Here is a 16,614-nt window from a genome sequence, read left to right on the forward strand (position 1 = left end):
GACAGTGGAGACCCCCCTAAGCCCCACTAATTTTTTTTCCATAGATCCATAGGATATAGGGACTGGAGGTTTGATTTATGCTGATGTAGTTTATTCAGCCCCCACTACTATATTTTTCTAGATCCACCCCTGGTCTTAACGGTCACTCGCCTGATCTGATGACTATGGATTACCAGACAAGTTTGCGAGGAAAATTTGTGAAGTGATGGACGGGTAATTGTCGTAATCGGCAGGGGTGTAGGGCAGGAACAACTGGTGAACTGATTAATCATGGATTCATGGGTTGGTATATATTTATTCAAAAAAAAAAGGTGACATACATTGAACGCAATGTTGTCAGTATCCCGATCCATATCATAGTATCTTAGGATACTATACAATCCTACCAACCCGGAATGATACCGATCACATCTTGTATCCTAATTTCCATAGTATCTCGATTGTACTATTCATTATTACACGATCCTACGAAATCTTGGGTAATATCCTAATTCTACGATCCTACAAAATATTATTTAAAATAAGATGGTTTGAAAATAATGTAAATAAATATGCTCAAGTTTATATAAAAATCAGTTAAATATATCAAAACTAATGTGGTTTCTCTTAATAAATGTCTCTATTTGTATGATATATATTATTACTATATTTTTTTATATATAATGACTATATGTAATTAATACATATATTAATTGAATTTTAAAAAAAATTATAGTATCCCGATCCTACGATACGATATTACTTTGATCAAAACGGATAACCTTTATTGAACGGCGCTGATAGTGGGTATGATATAGATTGATAGACTTTGTTGTTGACTGACTTGGGTCGACGACCATTGACGAAGGCAGTCCAATGAAACAAACTCACATATAGAGAACAGTCATGATGAATAAACAACTGATCCAAGTGCACTAGAAAGTTAAGTTTCAAGATCCAGCAATAACAGAATTAAGGCAAGGCTGCAGCACCACCATGCCCAGTCTCGTCTTGCTCTTGATGATGAATTTCGTGATGATGGTAATTGCCACCTTTCCTGAATTCACATACAACGGATTCAGCGGCGCCAGGAACCTCCTCCTCGACGGCGCCGCTTCCGTGGGAGAAGATGGGATCCTCTCCCTGACGAATGGCAGCAGCGGCGCCCAGCAGCAGGGGCGCTGCTTCTATCCCTACCCTATTCCCCTGCAGTACACCGGTGGTGAGACCCGCTCCTTCACCTCCACCTTCGTCTTCGCCGTCACATGCTCCGGCTCCGGCAGCTGCGGGGATGGGATGACATTTGTCATCTCCTCGACCGCCGACTTCCCGGCCGCCTCTTCGCCGGCGTACCTGGGCCTTGCCAACCCGCACGATGCATCGTCAAACCCTTTCGTCGCCATAGAGCTCGACACCGTCGCAGACCCGGACGCGACGAACGGCAACCATGTCGCCATTGATTTCAACAGCCTGACGTCCAACTTGTCTAGACCTGCAGGGTACATCTACGACGACGAAGGAGCCGTCGGCAACTCTAGCTTTCAGGCGCTCAAGCTTTCCAGCGGCGACCCGATGCAGGCGTGGGTGAGCTACGACGCCGGAGCAGCCCGGCTCGACGTCACGCTTGCGCTCGTCCCCATGTTCATGCCCTCCGTGCCGCTACTGTCTTACAACGTCAGCCTCTCGCGATTGCTGTCGGCGGCCGACGATTCTCCCATGGCGACCAAAGCATATTTCGGCTTCACCGCTTCGACGGGTGGTGATCCCGGTGGCGCTGGCGCCACCCATCAAGTTCTTGGCTGGAGCTTTAGCAACGGTGGATTGCCACTCGACTACTCGCTGCTGCCCCTGAAACGAGCTCATCAGGGTCAGGATTATAGCAGAAGTAGACGAGCCAACAGGAAGAGCTTCGTCACATGGTTGCCTGCAGCTGCATCAGTGCTCGCCGTGCTTGCAGCCATGGCAGCGTGTCTTGTGCTCCGGTGGTGCTGGAAGAAGAACGCCCGGAGTCGGGAAAACTGGGAAGCAGAGCTGGGACCTCGCCGCTTCGCTTACCGAGACCTCCGCCGCGCCACCGACGGGTTCAAGCATCTGCTGGGGAAGGGTGGCTTTGGCCGCGTCTACGGAGGCGTTCTCTCCGCGTCCGGCATGCCCATCGCCGTCAAGCGTGTCTCGTCTGAGTCCAGGCATGGTATGACGCAATTCACGGCCGAGATCATCATCCTCGGCCGCCTCCGCCACCGCAACCTCGTTCGCCTCCTCGGCTACTGCCGCCACAAGGAGGAGCTGCTGCTGGTCTACGAGCACATGCCCAACGGCAGCCTAGATAAGTACTTGCACGAGCACACGTACTCCAGCAACTGCAGGACGCTGGGTTGGCCTCAGAGGCTTCACGTCATCAAGTGCGTCGCGGCGGGGCTGCTCTACCTGCACGACGACTGGGAGCAGGTCATCGTCCACCGCGACGTCAAGGCCAGCAACGTGCTCCTCGACGCCGACATGAACGGCCGCCTGGGCGACTTCGGCCTCGCGCGGCTGCACGACCACGGCGCCGACGCGCACACCACCCACGTCGCCGGCACCAGGGGCTACCTCGCCCCGGAGCTCACCAGGTTCGGCAAGGCCACCAAGGCCACCGACGTGTTCGCGTTCGGCGCCTTCGTCCTCGAGGTGGCGTGCGGGCGCCGGCCGATGGGGCACAACGCCCGCGGCGAGCTGCTCGTGCTCGTCGAGTGGGTGCGCGACGCGTGGGCGGCGGGCGGCGGCGGCTCCGTCGTCGACACCATGGACCCGAGGCTGGAGGAGTACTCCGGCGAGGAGGCGGAGCTGGTGCTCAAGCTCGGGCTGCTCTGCTCGCACCCGCTCCCCGCCGCGAGGCCCGGTATGCGCCTCGTCATGCAGTACCTCGACGGCGACGTGCCGCTGCCGGAGTTCTCGCCGGATTATCTCTGCATCAAAGACGTCGACCAGGTCCAAGTTGGAGACTACTCTCCCTCGGTGGTCACCACGATCACAGGTCTGTCCGGAGGAAGATGACGGCCAATTTAGGCGCCACCATGCCTCATCCTTGACCACGCTACATACTTACATAGTAGGCAAAAGTAATGCATGGTTCCTAAAGGTGAGATGGATGGGTAGCTAGTAAGTTTTCTTCTTCGTTTGTGTTCAAATGTTCTTTAAAGTTGTTGGATTTCTTACATGAGATTTGCTTCGGTTCAACAAAAAGTATCCCGAGGTACAGGTATCTCACGATATCAATCGTTTCCGATCATTGAATCTAACAATGCCCATCCTGTCCAACTAAATCAAACGATAGAAAATGATTTAGTACTGCGAGGTACCGGTACTTTTTGTTGGACTGGAGCAAATCTCCTAACCCTTACCTCTACGGCGGCGGCCACGACGCCCCCACGGAGGGGGTGCCCGACCCATACTATGCCTGGAGCGGCGGCGGCGTCTTACAAGCATGTAGAGGCTTGTGAATGATAAAGTGCTTACACACATGTGCGTGCAACGGATGAAGGCTATTTTAAACTTATTATTTTTATATGGTTTAGTTAAGATGAAATTCACCGTGGGAATTCGTTTGGATATATATATTTTTAGAAAATCATGAGCTGCAGTTTCTGTCCAAGCATCTCAAGTTAGCATGCGAGTTTTTTTAAACAGATTTCTTATATGACTCCTTTTGTATTTCCAAAAACGAACGAACTTAAAAATCGACTCAAATATGGACATGAATTTCCACAAGCGATCCTTCTGTATTTGCAAAAGCGAATGAACTTAAAAACCGATTCAAATACGGATATGTATTAACACAAGCGAACGAACTTAAGAACCGACTCATACACGGATGATGTACTAAAGTACTGGTAAAAACATCTTCAATTTTTATAATAGTAGAGATAGAGATATGTTGTGTGTGCGCGCGCGTATGTTGAATAAACTTGAAGCTGCTGATCTGCGAGCAATCGCCTTTGGTTGGTTGGTTGATTACTGATGAGCATGGGTACTGTAGAGTGCTGATGAGCTTCAGGAAAGAGCTAGAGAGCTTAATATACAGAAAGCCCAAACAAACAAGACAAACAAAGGGATGGCTTACGGAGAGCGCTACAAATCGAACGTCCGATGAAAGGCGAAACATCGGACAAGTTCCAGCACATGCAAAAAAATGTTTCATATGTTCATAATTCGATGAGAAAATGTTTCGACGAGAATTGTTTTAGCATGTTCCATGACTTGATCAAGAATGTTTAATTGCTCTATCGAAAAATGTTTTAATCACATGCAACATTCAAGAACACTTGTTGCAACACACAAAACCAGAATATTGCAACATCAAGAAATTATTGTACCAATTTATGCAACATCCAAAAGAGACTGATCGCAACATCAAGTAAATATTGTGCGCAACATCAAAAGAATATGGCGTGCAACATTCTTGCCCAACTAGTCGGGCACACCAGTCTCACCTTTGTCAGCACCAGCATCTGCTTCTTCACCTGCTCTGACGGAGATGGTGGTTGCAAGAAGCTCCCAAGCTGAAGCCATATTCGTGCCTCTCTCCCCATCTCTATGGTGGCCTCGCCCCGGATCTGTCGATCTGATACTCGAGGTCAGGGATGGCTAGATCTAGCCGGAGGAACACCCATGTTGGGAGAGCTGAGGGTGGGAGAGGAGGAAGAGTACACGAGTTGAAAAGGAGAAGAACAGGAAGGCTTCCTAGGAGCCAAGAGGTATGCGGTGGCGGCGTCTCGACGACTGACGATGGTGGCGTGTGGCGAGAGAGAGGGACGGAGCGAGAGAGAAGAATCGGGGAATTGAAGAAGGGGCAGTTACAACGAGGAGGAGGAGTTGTGGACTTGTGGTGCGAGAAGTGGAGAAACGTGTGGAGCGTCCGATTTTTGTGGTGGTATCGAACGACCGAGTTAAAGCGTTTTTGATGGCTTACGCATAGTACCAATGGGCTGCAAGATCGAACTTGATTTACAGTCCAAACAAAACAAAAAAAAAAGGCCGTAATTTACAGCCCAAACAAGCAAAAGAAAGAATTGGTGACGGACTCGGAGAACCGAACGTACCCGTATACACGCAACGTATAAACGTACGTACGGTCTCGTCGATCGATCGGTAGATCGGCATGGCTATGGCGGCGCTGCGCTCTCTGTCCCTGTCTCTGGCCAGGACGACGACGACGACGACTCTCCGCCGGCGGCCACCGCCGCGTTCTCTCCACCACCAGGTTCGTTTCTTTTCTTCTCTTCGTTCAATTCTCTCCCTCCGATCCGGCCATATATATTCTCAATCCGCCATGTCTGATATATATGTGTTCTTGATCTCTTGTTCAATCCGTCGTGGAACTGTATCTGTAATTCTGAATGTATAGGATAATAAGCTCATGATGAGCAGCTGGAGTACTTCTCGCAACACTACTGGTTGTAAGGGTTGCCAAGATCGGGATCGGCTTATCGATGAACTGGAACAAGAACGGAGGCGGTTTGCGAGGATGACGACGGTAATCATATATATTTATATTTTACTAGAAAAAATGCCCGTGTGTTGCAATGGGTAAAGACGTTTTTCACTGATATATTAAGAGCTGAGCAATAAGTTGAAATATTAGGATCGCTATATACATTATAATTGAAAAAGTTAATGAGAATTTTAACATTGGGATCACGTTAATGAGAATTTTAACATTGGGATCACTATAGATTATAATAAAAAAAAGTTAATGAAAATCTTTCCTGGGTTGGGTCGATAGACTTCCTTCCTTTTCAGCCCTAGGCCAGTCCGCTACCTCCCTTTGTTTGGCCTGCTTCCCTTCGACCCAGCCACAAGTGGAGCCGAAGCACAGCTCGCACAGTCTACTACCATCTTCAGCCAGTCTACTACCTCCCTCCGTTTGGCCTGCTTCCCTTCGACCCAGCCACAAGTGGAGCCGTAAGCGCAAATCTGCCACAAGTGGAGCTGTAGTGTAGCTCACATAGTCTACTACCATCATCAACCTCCCGAAGATAGTCAAGTGGCCGTTCGGTTGCCAGAGCAAATCTCCCCATTAAATCTGGGCCGTACGGTTGCCAAAGCAAATCAGCCCATAAAATCTAGTCGAATTTTTCTCGATCACATTATGGTTGAGGGTTTTTGATCATTCGATCTTCTCTTTCTGTTTTTTTTCCAAAATCAGAGTGTAAAACTATTTGTTCCCATCAAATCCGGTCAAATCTTTCTCGATCATCCAAAATTGGTTGAGGGTTTCTAATCCACTCCTCTTTCCTTTTTTTTCCAAAATTAGTGTAAAACTCGGAATAAAAACGACCATGGAAGATCGCCGTCATCATCTGCAACTGTTAAACGGAGATTAAATCCACCGAATCGAAAAGGAAAATAACGGAGAAAATGATGAGGGAGGAGTGGGGAGTCGATTTTTGCAATCAAATTGGAGGAGAAAACGCACAATCGATATGGCGGCGGCGCAGCGCTAGGGTTCAAACATAAGAGGTGTGCGGCGAATAGATCGGATTAAAAAGCCAGATGAAAAAACCAAAAGCGCATAGGAGAAAAAACCGACGACAAAAAAAAATTACGGAAAAAACCAAAAGCGCCAGGGAGGCGCGATCTTCTTTTTTTACCTATTTGAGTCGGACTTTTTTCTTTCCTCTTTTAACATACAGCGGAAATTTAAGTAGTAGAGATAACATAAAATTAAAAAATCGACTCAAACACGGATGACGTACCAAAATACCGGTTTAGTACTTCATCTGTATTTCTACTATTATAAATTATTATTATCTCTACTATTATAAAAATTGAAAACGTTTCCGCCAGAATTTTAGTACTTCATCCGTATTTGAATCGATTTTAATTCTATGTTTCGTTTTTAATTTTATGTTTTTGTCAAATCATTTTCTTTTTTCTTACTATATAGTGTCCCTCTAATACGCACGCGACTTAATTGGGTCTGCTCCTGAGTCCGTTTTCCACACGCGTCTTTGCGTGCCGCCGTGATTGTTTTACTTTCAAAAAGAACATGCCAATTAAAATAAAGAATAATCGAAGTTGCTCGGATCCATCAATTGGCTTATGTTGTTGCTTCTCAGCATAAGCAGTCTGATGCTTATCGGCATAAGCATTTCCATCAGCCGTAGAAAAGAGTCGGGAATGATTGGACCCACTACCAATGGCTGATGCTTATTCAGCCCAATAAGTGAACCGATGGGCTTTTGCTGAGAATCAGCCTCAGCAACAGCGAACCAATGAGGCCAGCTAATTATGTCCATCATCAATTCCTATCCGACTTGTGATCAAGCTGGATGACAAATCGAGCTCGTGTTTGAAAGCCTAATTGTTTGGCTTATTCAATCCTAGAAGTCAAATTTTAAATTTTAGAACTTAACTTTAAATTCGACTTTTTGGTTTTTTATTATACTTTATTTTACAACATTCGCTTTTGTGTCGCTAAGAACATGTATATAAAAGATTTGCACGCACAAATAGTCTTTTATTTGATAATAAGTGATTCGAATAAGCACATGAATAAATGAAACAATACGATGTGATTATTTATCCATTGCAACACATGTACAAATTAAATTTTCTCTACCCGTTGCAACGCACGGGCATCTTTTCTAGTTTTTATAATAGTAGAGAAGTGTTAATTTTGATGTTTATTCATCGTAGTTTATTATTATTATTATTATTATTATTATTATTATTATTATTATTATTATTATTATTATTATTATTATTATTATTATTATTATTATTATTATTATTATTATTATTATTATTATTATTATCCCTTTCCTTGATGGAACTGTAGGATAATAATAAGCTGGGCGGCACGACATTTGCCAAGACTGAAGCTCCTACAGGGCGGCGCTGGGGCAATTATTTTGAATACGATCCACCTCAGAATTTTGATGAATTGGTTAAACGATATGAAGAACGGATAAGCTTCAACAGGACGGTGATAACGGGTGCTGTTTCAGCATATTGTATTGCCCTCTTCATTCTGTCGTCTATGCGCAATGAAGTGAAGGAAAAGCTTCGCAATATGTAACATCTACGTACGAGTAGTAGTTTTTTACCGCCTATCCGGTGCCTACATATTTATATATATAGTACTCATGTCTCAATGTGTGTGTATTCTTAAAAAAAAAAAGAACATAAGACGCGAATATTGAAGAAAGATCTAATATCAAACAATTAGAATAGGTGAGGCTTCGAACCCAAATCATCAGCCAGAAGACCTTTGTACGTTTCTCTCTGCTCGTGAAGTTAGATTTACGATCGAGTTATAAAGAGCTGCCAGTCATGTCCTATTTATTACCTTATGGTCCTTATATATCTGTTGTCAGTAAAGTATATGGTAAGAAATTGCATGCTAATCCTACCAATTTGTGTTGATTTTCACTAATTTACAATGCAACGGCATGATGTATGCATCTGCTTTAAAGTAACACTTTGTGATGATTGATGATTGATCTATAGCGATGTTACTTCGGATTTTTCGATGAAATTAGAGCGCTATGCACCTGAAATTTCTTTTTAAAGTTTTTATATGACAAAATCTAAATGCTAAAAGTTATTATATTTTAAGATGGAGGAAGTAATATTCAATTAATGATGCACTAATGACTAACCTTATTTTGTGTATCTTACCACTTTTTCTTTTTTATCTACTCTCGAAAACACCCTTAGTGTAAACTTTTAAAGTTGTGTTCGGCACTTATTGAGAACTAATTCCTCGCGCATGTAAAGCGGAACAACTCATTAGCATATAATTAATTAAGTATTAGCTATTTTTTAAAAACAATTAATATGATTTTTTAAAGCAACTTCTGTATAATATCTCGTTTTCTTAGTAAAAAATTACACTGTTTAATAGTTTGAGAAGCGTGTGCACGTGAAAAACGTGGTAGATGAGTTGGGAACCAAACTCGGCGTAAAAAGAGCACGGTTAGCAGCCTAATAGGCTTCAAGAGAGGAAGCCCAAACATTATAAGAAAGAAGCCCATACACATAAGGCCATCATAACTGAGAGATTAAAGTGGCCTAACAAGTTGAGGCAGAGATCGTCGTACAGTCCGGTCCGCATCTATACCAATCTATTTCGATTCTGTTCCTATAAATCGGTTACAGAGATAAAACAGTTTCTCGATGTAACATTGATATTCTCAACCGATCTGCAGTACGGTGTGGTTATCTCGCATTCTCGCTAACATAAACCGCGGCTTGCATCCATCCATCCATCGATCGATCTATCTTGTTCCTGGATCAATCGGTAATTAATCAACTCGATTCTTTCTCTTATTAATCTCTCCTCTTCTTTCAATCACAATCAATCCCCAGCCATATTTCTCCAGCATATCTGATACTATATGTGTTCCAATTCTTGTGTTATTAAACTGTAGGTTAATTAAGAAGGTGAATATATCGATGAGCTGCACAAGTAGTTCGCCTGATCGTGATTATGGAGGAGGAGGCGATAATTACTGTAGGCGTTGCGCAGATCGGGATCGGTTTGTGGATGAACTGATGAGACGAGATGCAGGTCGGAAGAGGTTTTGGAGGATGCTCAAGGTTGTTGCTTCTCTCTATGGCGTAGCCCTTCTCATTGGGATGTGGTTTGAAGGTGAAGCACACCACAACCATGATCACCAGTAGCTTAATTTACCTGTTCTTTTAATTTTAGATAATTGATTGAAGGTTGAGAGAGCACCCGAGCATGCATGATCTAATTAATTATACGGATAAATTACATATTAATAGGTATGGTTATATTTCAGGTGCCTAAACATTTGAAAATTTTCAACCATAAAAAATTCCATGTTTCTATGCCTAATTAAAATTGTAGTGCTTTGTAATGTGCAATTATACTTCTTTTTAATGTTTGTTATATGGTTTTAGTTACTTTGAATGTTTTTATATGCAATTTTGTTTCTTTTTTTATGAATTGTAACATTTTTTGTAGTTTTTTATAGGCTATAATACTATATTGGCTGTGTTTAGTTCGTGTGCCAAATTTTTTTTAAAGTATATGGACACACATTTGAAGTATTAAACGTAGACTAATAACAAAACAAATTACAGATTCCGCCTGTAAACTGCGAGACGAATCTATTAAACCTAATTAATCTATCATTAGCAAATATTTACTGTAGCACCGTATTGTCAAATCATTGCGTAATTAGGCTCAAAAGATTCGTCTCGCGATTTACATACAAACTGTACAATTGGTTTTTTTTTCACATTTAGTGCTCCATGCATGTGTCCAAATATTTGATGTGATGGAAAAGTTGAAAGTTTGAAGAAAAAAAGTTTGAATCTAAACATGGCCATTGTTCGTCCTTTTATGTAAGAAAGAAGGGATTTTGTTTTAAGTCGTATTAGAGCAGTGACGATCGAGAACCATCTGATTGTCATCCAACGGACCCTAGTGCACCCAACAGAGAAAAACTTCTATTGGAATCTGTAAATGGTGCCATATCACTCCTCATGGGATTATTATCGGCTGGAAACACTCCCGTCGAGTTGAGCGGGGCACAGTTGAATTAAGGATGTAAAGCAGAGACAAGTGATTTTCTTCGCTACAAAGACAAAAACCTAGTGTTGGCTTTTATGGTAGAACCTGTTGGGAAGACCTGAGAGCCAGTGGTTTACCCTGTGGCGGATATCAGCAGTTCGAGTCCGCTTATCTCCAGTCCACGAACTTAGCGGATACTATGATAACACTAAAATTTGCCAATTTGATAGTTTGATCTATAATTTCACATGTACGTCATCTACTGATATGTGATCCTTATGAATCATGAATCCACCTGTTAGTGATAGAAAACGGTGTCTTTAAAAGCAAGCATCTCGATCCGATAGAATCCGGCGGGTGCAACCCCGGTGACACGTACGCCTAGTTAAAAAACATGTTTATACTTTATAGCTACATTAGCTTACAAGTGCATCGTGGGTACTGTAGCAACTACACAAATACACTCTGGATTTACTGTTTGCTAAGTACTATAGCGAGTTAGTTAATCCTGTCGTCCGTTCGTGATTCATCGTATAGATCAGGTTCCAAAAAATCACCACACAAAAAGTCATGTGACTGTTTACCTCTGACTTGATTCGTTGAACTCAAGTCTGATTCGCTGTTGAAGCAAACGTACAGGGCCATGACTGATTTGCCGTTGAAGCAAACCAACAAGGATAGAACAAACGGTGCCAAACGATATATATGGAAACGAAAAATAATTTATAAATAAAATATTTATATATGTGTTTTTAGTAATATAAAAGCAAAAGCTGAAAATAATCCACAATGGAAAATCCTAAAATAAACTTCAAATTTAAATTTTGACATACAATCATAAGCGGAAAGATGAGGCTAAAAATTTTCTAGCCTCCTCTCTCTCTCGCTGTATCGTCCTGGTTCTCCTCTGTCATGCACTACTCTAAAGATCGTACTGATATAGCTATAAGCTTATTTTAGCTTGCTCCTCTCTAAAGCTAGCCAAACCTGAAAACCAGCGGCCTCTGCCTGCATATATGATCAACGAGCTAGCTCGAGAAGAAAACGAAATAAAGTATCCCTCACTGATGGAATCAGCTGTACAAGTTTGCTTGCAAGCTTCAATTCCTCCCAATCTAACGCATGCCTTGCCTTGATCAGTCGATCAGGTACTACTGAATACATGTATGTTATGTACACGGTAGCATGTCCACTACTGCAAAATTATTTTCTGCAGACGGCCAAATGTGCTGCGTGTTAATTAAGACGTGGAAAGTGCTTATTTTCATAGTAATCAATCTTCACATGCGGCTAAATTATGCCATCCGTCTACACAAACCAAATTTCGCCGAAAAAAGAAATCGCAGCCAAGGGCAGCAGCAGCCGACGACAGCTTCTTCGAATCCAATCCCAAACATCGATCCCAAATCCACACCAAATCTGATCCAAACATCGCCCAAATACACCAAATCCAGTCCTAATTAAACTTTCCAAATCCACACCAAATCAATCACAGTCTGCGCGGCGGCGCCACGTTGTACTCCATAATCAATAACACAGCAGCTTGAAAAATAAAAACAAGTGTTGAGAAAAATCAAGTAATGCGAGCCTATGTACAGAAAGACGCAGGTAAGTACATGCCAGCTGATGCTAATTCACCCACTGCACGTGGGGCCCACTCGTCAGTGAGCCTTCCGGGACAGTACTGGAGTAGCATACAGCAGGGTTGATGTTACCGTCGATAACCGCGCGGTTACCACGGGGTACGGTAATAGAAAAATCACGGTAACCTCCTTAAATTTAAATAAATTTTAAAAATAATTTGATTTTTTGATAAATTTTACACGGTTTCGTACGGTTTTTCACGGTTACCGTGCTTACCGCCGAGGCGCGGTAACCCCGGCCCCGGCGGTTTGGGAAACCCCGCCATATAGTACGTACTAGCTGGAGTAGTAGTACAAACTAAATATGAACATCGATCGATCTGTACGTTCAATGCATATATCAGGCATATACTGCTGCCTATCCATTATGTAAAAAAAAGGTATATATACACTGCTGCCTGTCTCATGCATACATGAGGTGCATAAATTATTTAATCGAAACAGCTCTGGTACATGCATGGTTCGGTGAGCTAAGGTACATATATATAAGGCCAAGGTTTATCGATAATTAAGTTGCTAGTACAGTAAATGGAAGTACTATACCAACAACATATACTCGCCTTAATTAATAAATAAAGAACACTGCTACTATTACTAGCTACCAGCTCAATTAACCTGAACAAGTACACTGCAATTACTCCATTGCAGCAATTAATTGTGGATCTTCAATTGGATCCTCATAATGATTACCTCGATTGGTATAACTAACCAAATTAAGGACGATATCGGATTTAGCTGCTCTTGATCGAGCTACTACTACTCCAGCTTGCTTGTGATGCTGCCGTATCAATAGCTTTTAGTTACTCCTGATTTTGTACGTGTTGTGTGTGCTGATGTGTGTATCAGTGGAAGGAAGGAGTTGTGAGCAACAGCTGGACCTGGAAACTACTACCATCCATCATTCCATCTAACCACCCTTTGCTAGCTTGTACGTATATGTAGTAACCACACTAATGTTACTGGTTGCTTTGGATCAGCTCATTAATCTCAAGCTAGCAATATACTCCCTCCATCTACTTTTGATAGTCATATTTTATCTTGGCACACAGACTAACGATAAGTGATTCTACTTATCATCCATTTAAACATGCTACTAGTCATTCCTCGTGAACAAGCGATTCATTAATATTTACATTTCTCGATGCCCATGTAGCCAATCTTGTGTGGAGGAATAGAGAATCACGCATTAAATTCGAGAAAGACACTAAGATGATAGGTTGTTGGATTGAAATATGCCTATCAAAAATAGATTTTTCAGATTTGGAAATATGACTATCAAAAGTAGATGGAGGGAGTACTTTGTCAAGTGGTCCTGTAGAAAATGCTCTGTACACTATTTAAAATAATAATTTTCAGCAACAATCTCTTTATTCACCTTCGCCACCCGCGCGGGGGTGTGGGGGGCGCGCTCTCGAGACGGCGAAAGGATTAAAATCCTTTGCAGTCAAATGCACGGTGCATTTGTCACTAATCTATGGGCCCACATATCAGTAACAAAGTCACGTGATTTCGATTGCAGATGATCCTTATCCGCAGTGGTGACGCCCCGAGGAGGTGATGCCGCTGCCCCTGCCGAAGCACACCACTATCATCATCGATGCGCACCTGCTCCGTTGGTCTTCTCGCGCGTCGCTGGACCCACCGTCGTCGTCGTCGCAGTCCACCAACCTTCTCGCACGCCTTCGTCGGCCTACATATTGAGAGAGAGAGGATGGACAGCGGAGGTGAGAGTAAGAGAGAGGGAGAGGGAGCGGCGAAGGAGCCATCGTCGTCATTGCCCCATCCACTGGCGCCGGATCCGCCCACCGTCATTGCCCTAGCCACCATCGCCACCATTGTCATGGCTGAGGACTATATTTGGTGGAGGAAGGGTGAGAAAGGGGGGCGCTGGAGGAGGGGGTGAGGAGAAGAGAGAAGAAGGGAGGAGAGGGGTGAGGAGAGTGTGCGGTGAGGAGATTTTTTTTAAGAGATAGGAGAGGAGAAAAAAGAGGGGGAGTGGGGATGGGCCGATAGCTGACCTGGTGCTAGGTGGGCCTCTTAACAGAACCGCTTACGAAAATAAGTTTATTTTCGCATGCGGGCCTGTTAGGAAGTTCGCCTATAAAAATTGGTTTTCTTTTTCATACGAGTTTTGTCCTCTCGGACCGATATTATCACAGGTGGACGATGTAAGCTAGAAGGTGACTCATATGCCAAAATCCAATTTTATAGTGCGTTATGATCTTATATATCTTTTAAGACAAATATTTGCATGTCTTTTTAAAACTAAGCATCTGAGAAGTTATTGTTTTAAACTTTTGAATCTTATCCTAAACATATGGGTAGTAAATACTTTCTGTTGCTCTCTCTCGAAGGTTTTAAGACATGAGACTCCATTGCAAGAAGCAAACACCGACATACGCACTTAAGTTTCTCTCTTGGAGAAACAAAATGGACGATCAGCAGGCATGTACAGTGCTCCAAGAAGAGTAACAAAGAAACTACCACTACAGAACATGCATGTACAGTGCTCCAAGCTAACATTTAAACTATTTTATACTACTCCCTCCGTATTTTAATGTATGACGCCGTTGATTTTTCGACCAACGTTTAACCATTCGTTTTATTCAAATTTTTTGTGCAAATATGAAAATATTTATGTCATGCTTAAAGAATATTTGATGACAAATCAAGTCATAATAAAATAAATGATAATTATATAAATTTTTTTGAATAAGACGAATGGTCAAACGTTGATAAAAAATCAACGGCGTCATACATTAAAATATTAAAATATAGAGGTAGTACTATATATCAATTTTCTAACTTTCTATAAGTGCACATTGTGAAGGGAATTTGATCCATGCATGCATGAACAGAAGAATCATTTCTGATAATCTGATAGACTGATACTATACACGTGGGGGACGAGTACTGCACGTGTGAGAGTCTGCAATGTGCCAAGAAGCTTACTATTCGATCGCATCGTATCCTTCTTCATCGGGCATTACAAATTTACAATACACTGAGGAAGAAACAAGATCCGGATCATCTTACTGGGTCGTAGGACCAACATGTTTTTTAATCATAAACATCAATTATTTTACAGTCATTTGACTCCAAAGGCATATGTGTACAGCTAATCTCCATATATATTCTTCTACTAGTTCTTCGTTTCATTTCATATACAGAGATCTGATAGAGCCACTGTTTCTAGTCGCCATTACAAGACACTATAATTGGATTTGGCTAATTAAAAATATATTGATGATAAAGTAGCAATATAATGACAGCCCTATCTGCTTTTGACAATGAAAATAATATTGCTATATAGGAGTACTGACCTGGTTCAAAAAACTTTGCAGCTAAGATTCAATGTACTACAGTCCCAACGACACACACACACACACACAGACACACACACACACACACACACACACACACACACACACATATATATATATATATATATATATATATATATATATATATATATATATTACGTGCCAATATCGCCTTGCACGTCGCAATCTCACTAATTTATATGAAAAATTAATTTCTCAGGTCAATCCATTTTGATCTCCTTTAGACAAACATAAAGATATACTTATATATTTTTATTATTTTGTGCAATGTCTAATGGATATACTTATATCTTTATGAACACTAATCCATAAAGGCATTCATCATAATCCCAGCTAAGTAGTAGGAGTACTACAAGATTTCAGGTAGGTACATATAACACTTTTCACATAATTAGGAGTGGTCCGCATCATCAACAGCTAGCTAGCAGCTGCAATCCCCTTTTTATATATAATTTTTCAAGAACATATGATACAATTCAGATGGCTCCAATGCAAGCGATCGAAAGCTTTTGTTAATAACAAGACTGGATTAGACTAAACTAAACTAAATTAATGGCGAACAAGTTGAATTAAGCTGTCATGATTAGCTAAACAAGACGTAATTAACATGCTACCAGCTGATTAGTGTACTAATTAATTTGATGACGAGACAGAGTGTTGGCTATAGCTAGCTATATAGGTAAGGGAATTGATGAATCAAGGGAGGGTTGAGCTGGCATGATTTGGATCCTTGTTTAGGAGAAGAAGGCGAGACAAGAGATAGGTAGAGGAAGAATTAAGCTATGTTTGGTTGGATTTGGGAGGGTTGTCTCATGTCTGGCTGGCTGAAAGCTGCTGAACAACAGCTGGGCCTGACCCTCTTGCTTTGCTTCAATTCAATTCCAATCACATTCGATTTATTTTCCAAAATGGAGGCGTCAGTCGTTTAAATCAAGAAGACATTTGTACCGGAATTCCTTTTCTGCTGGTCCATGTACTGCTACCAGCAGTTGTGGGAAAGAAATTGTACTAGAGCTCTTTAGCATATTTCTATGGGTAATAATAATAATAATAATAATAATAATAATAATAATAATAATAATAATAATAATAATAATAATAATAATAATAATAATAATAA

The 16,614-nt window shown here is 42.0% G+C and overlaps 1 protein-coding gene and 1 long non-coding RNA gene across 2 annotated transcripts; both read left to right on the forward strand.

The window, feature by feature from the left end:
* Positions 1–895: 895 nt before the first annotated feature.
* Positions 896–3,160, forward strand: LOC9268564 (L-type lectin-domain containing receptor kinase SIT2-like). Its single transcript, XM_015790062.3, has one exon. It carries the CDS (start codon positions 976–978, stop codon positions 3,013–3,015), a length of 2,040 nt encoding a protein of 679 aa, XP_015645548.1. The 5' UTR covers positions 896–975; the 3' UTR covers positions 3,016–3,160.
* Positions 3,161–9,137: 5,977 nt separating this feature from the next.
* Positions 9,138–9,876, forward strand: LOC136357516 (uncharacterized). Its single transcript, XR_010742844.1, has 2 exons — positions 9,138–9,265; positions 9,396–9,876. It is a non-coding gene; the product is annotated as an uncharacterized lncRNA (long non-coding RNA).
* The last annotated feature ends 6,738 nt before the right edge of the window (positions 9,877–16,614 follow it).

The sequence above is a fragment of the Oryza sativa genome, chromosome 7, assembly GCF_034140825.1.
Source record: "Oryza sativa Japonica Group chromosome 7, ASM3414082v1".
In the NCBI taxonomy this organism is placed as follows: Eukaryota; Viridiplantae; Streptophyta; class Magnoliopsida; order Poales; family Poaceae; genus Oryza; species Oryza sativa.

Coding starts and splice junctions, on each gene's coding strand:
- LOC9268564 (XM_015790062.3), top strand. CDS start 976: ATGCCCAGTCTCGTCTTGCTCTTGATGATGAATTTCGTGATGATGGTA.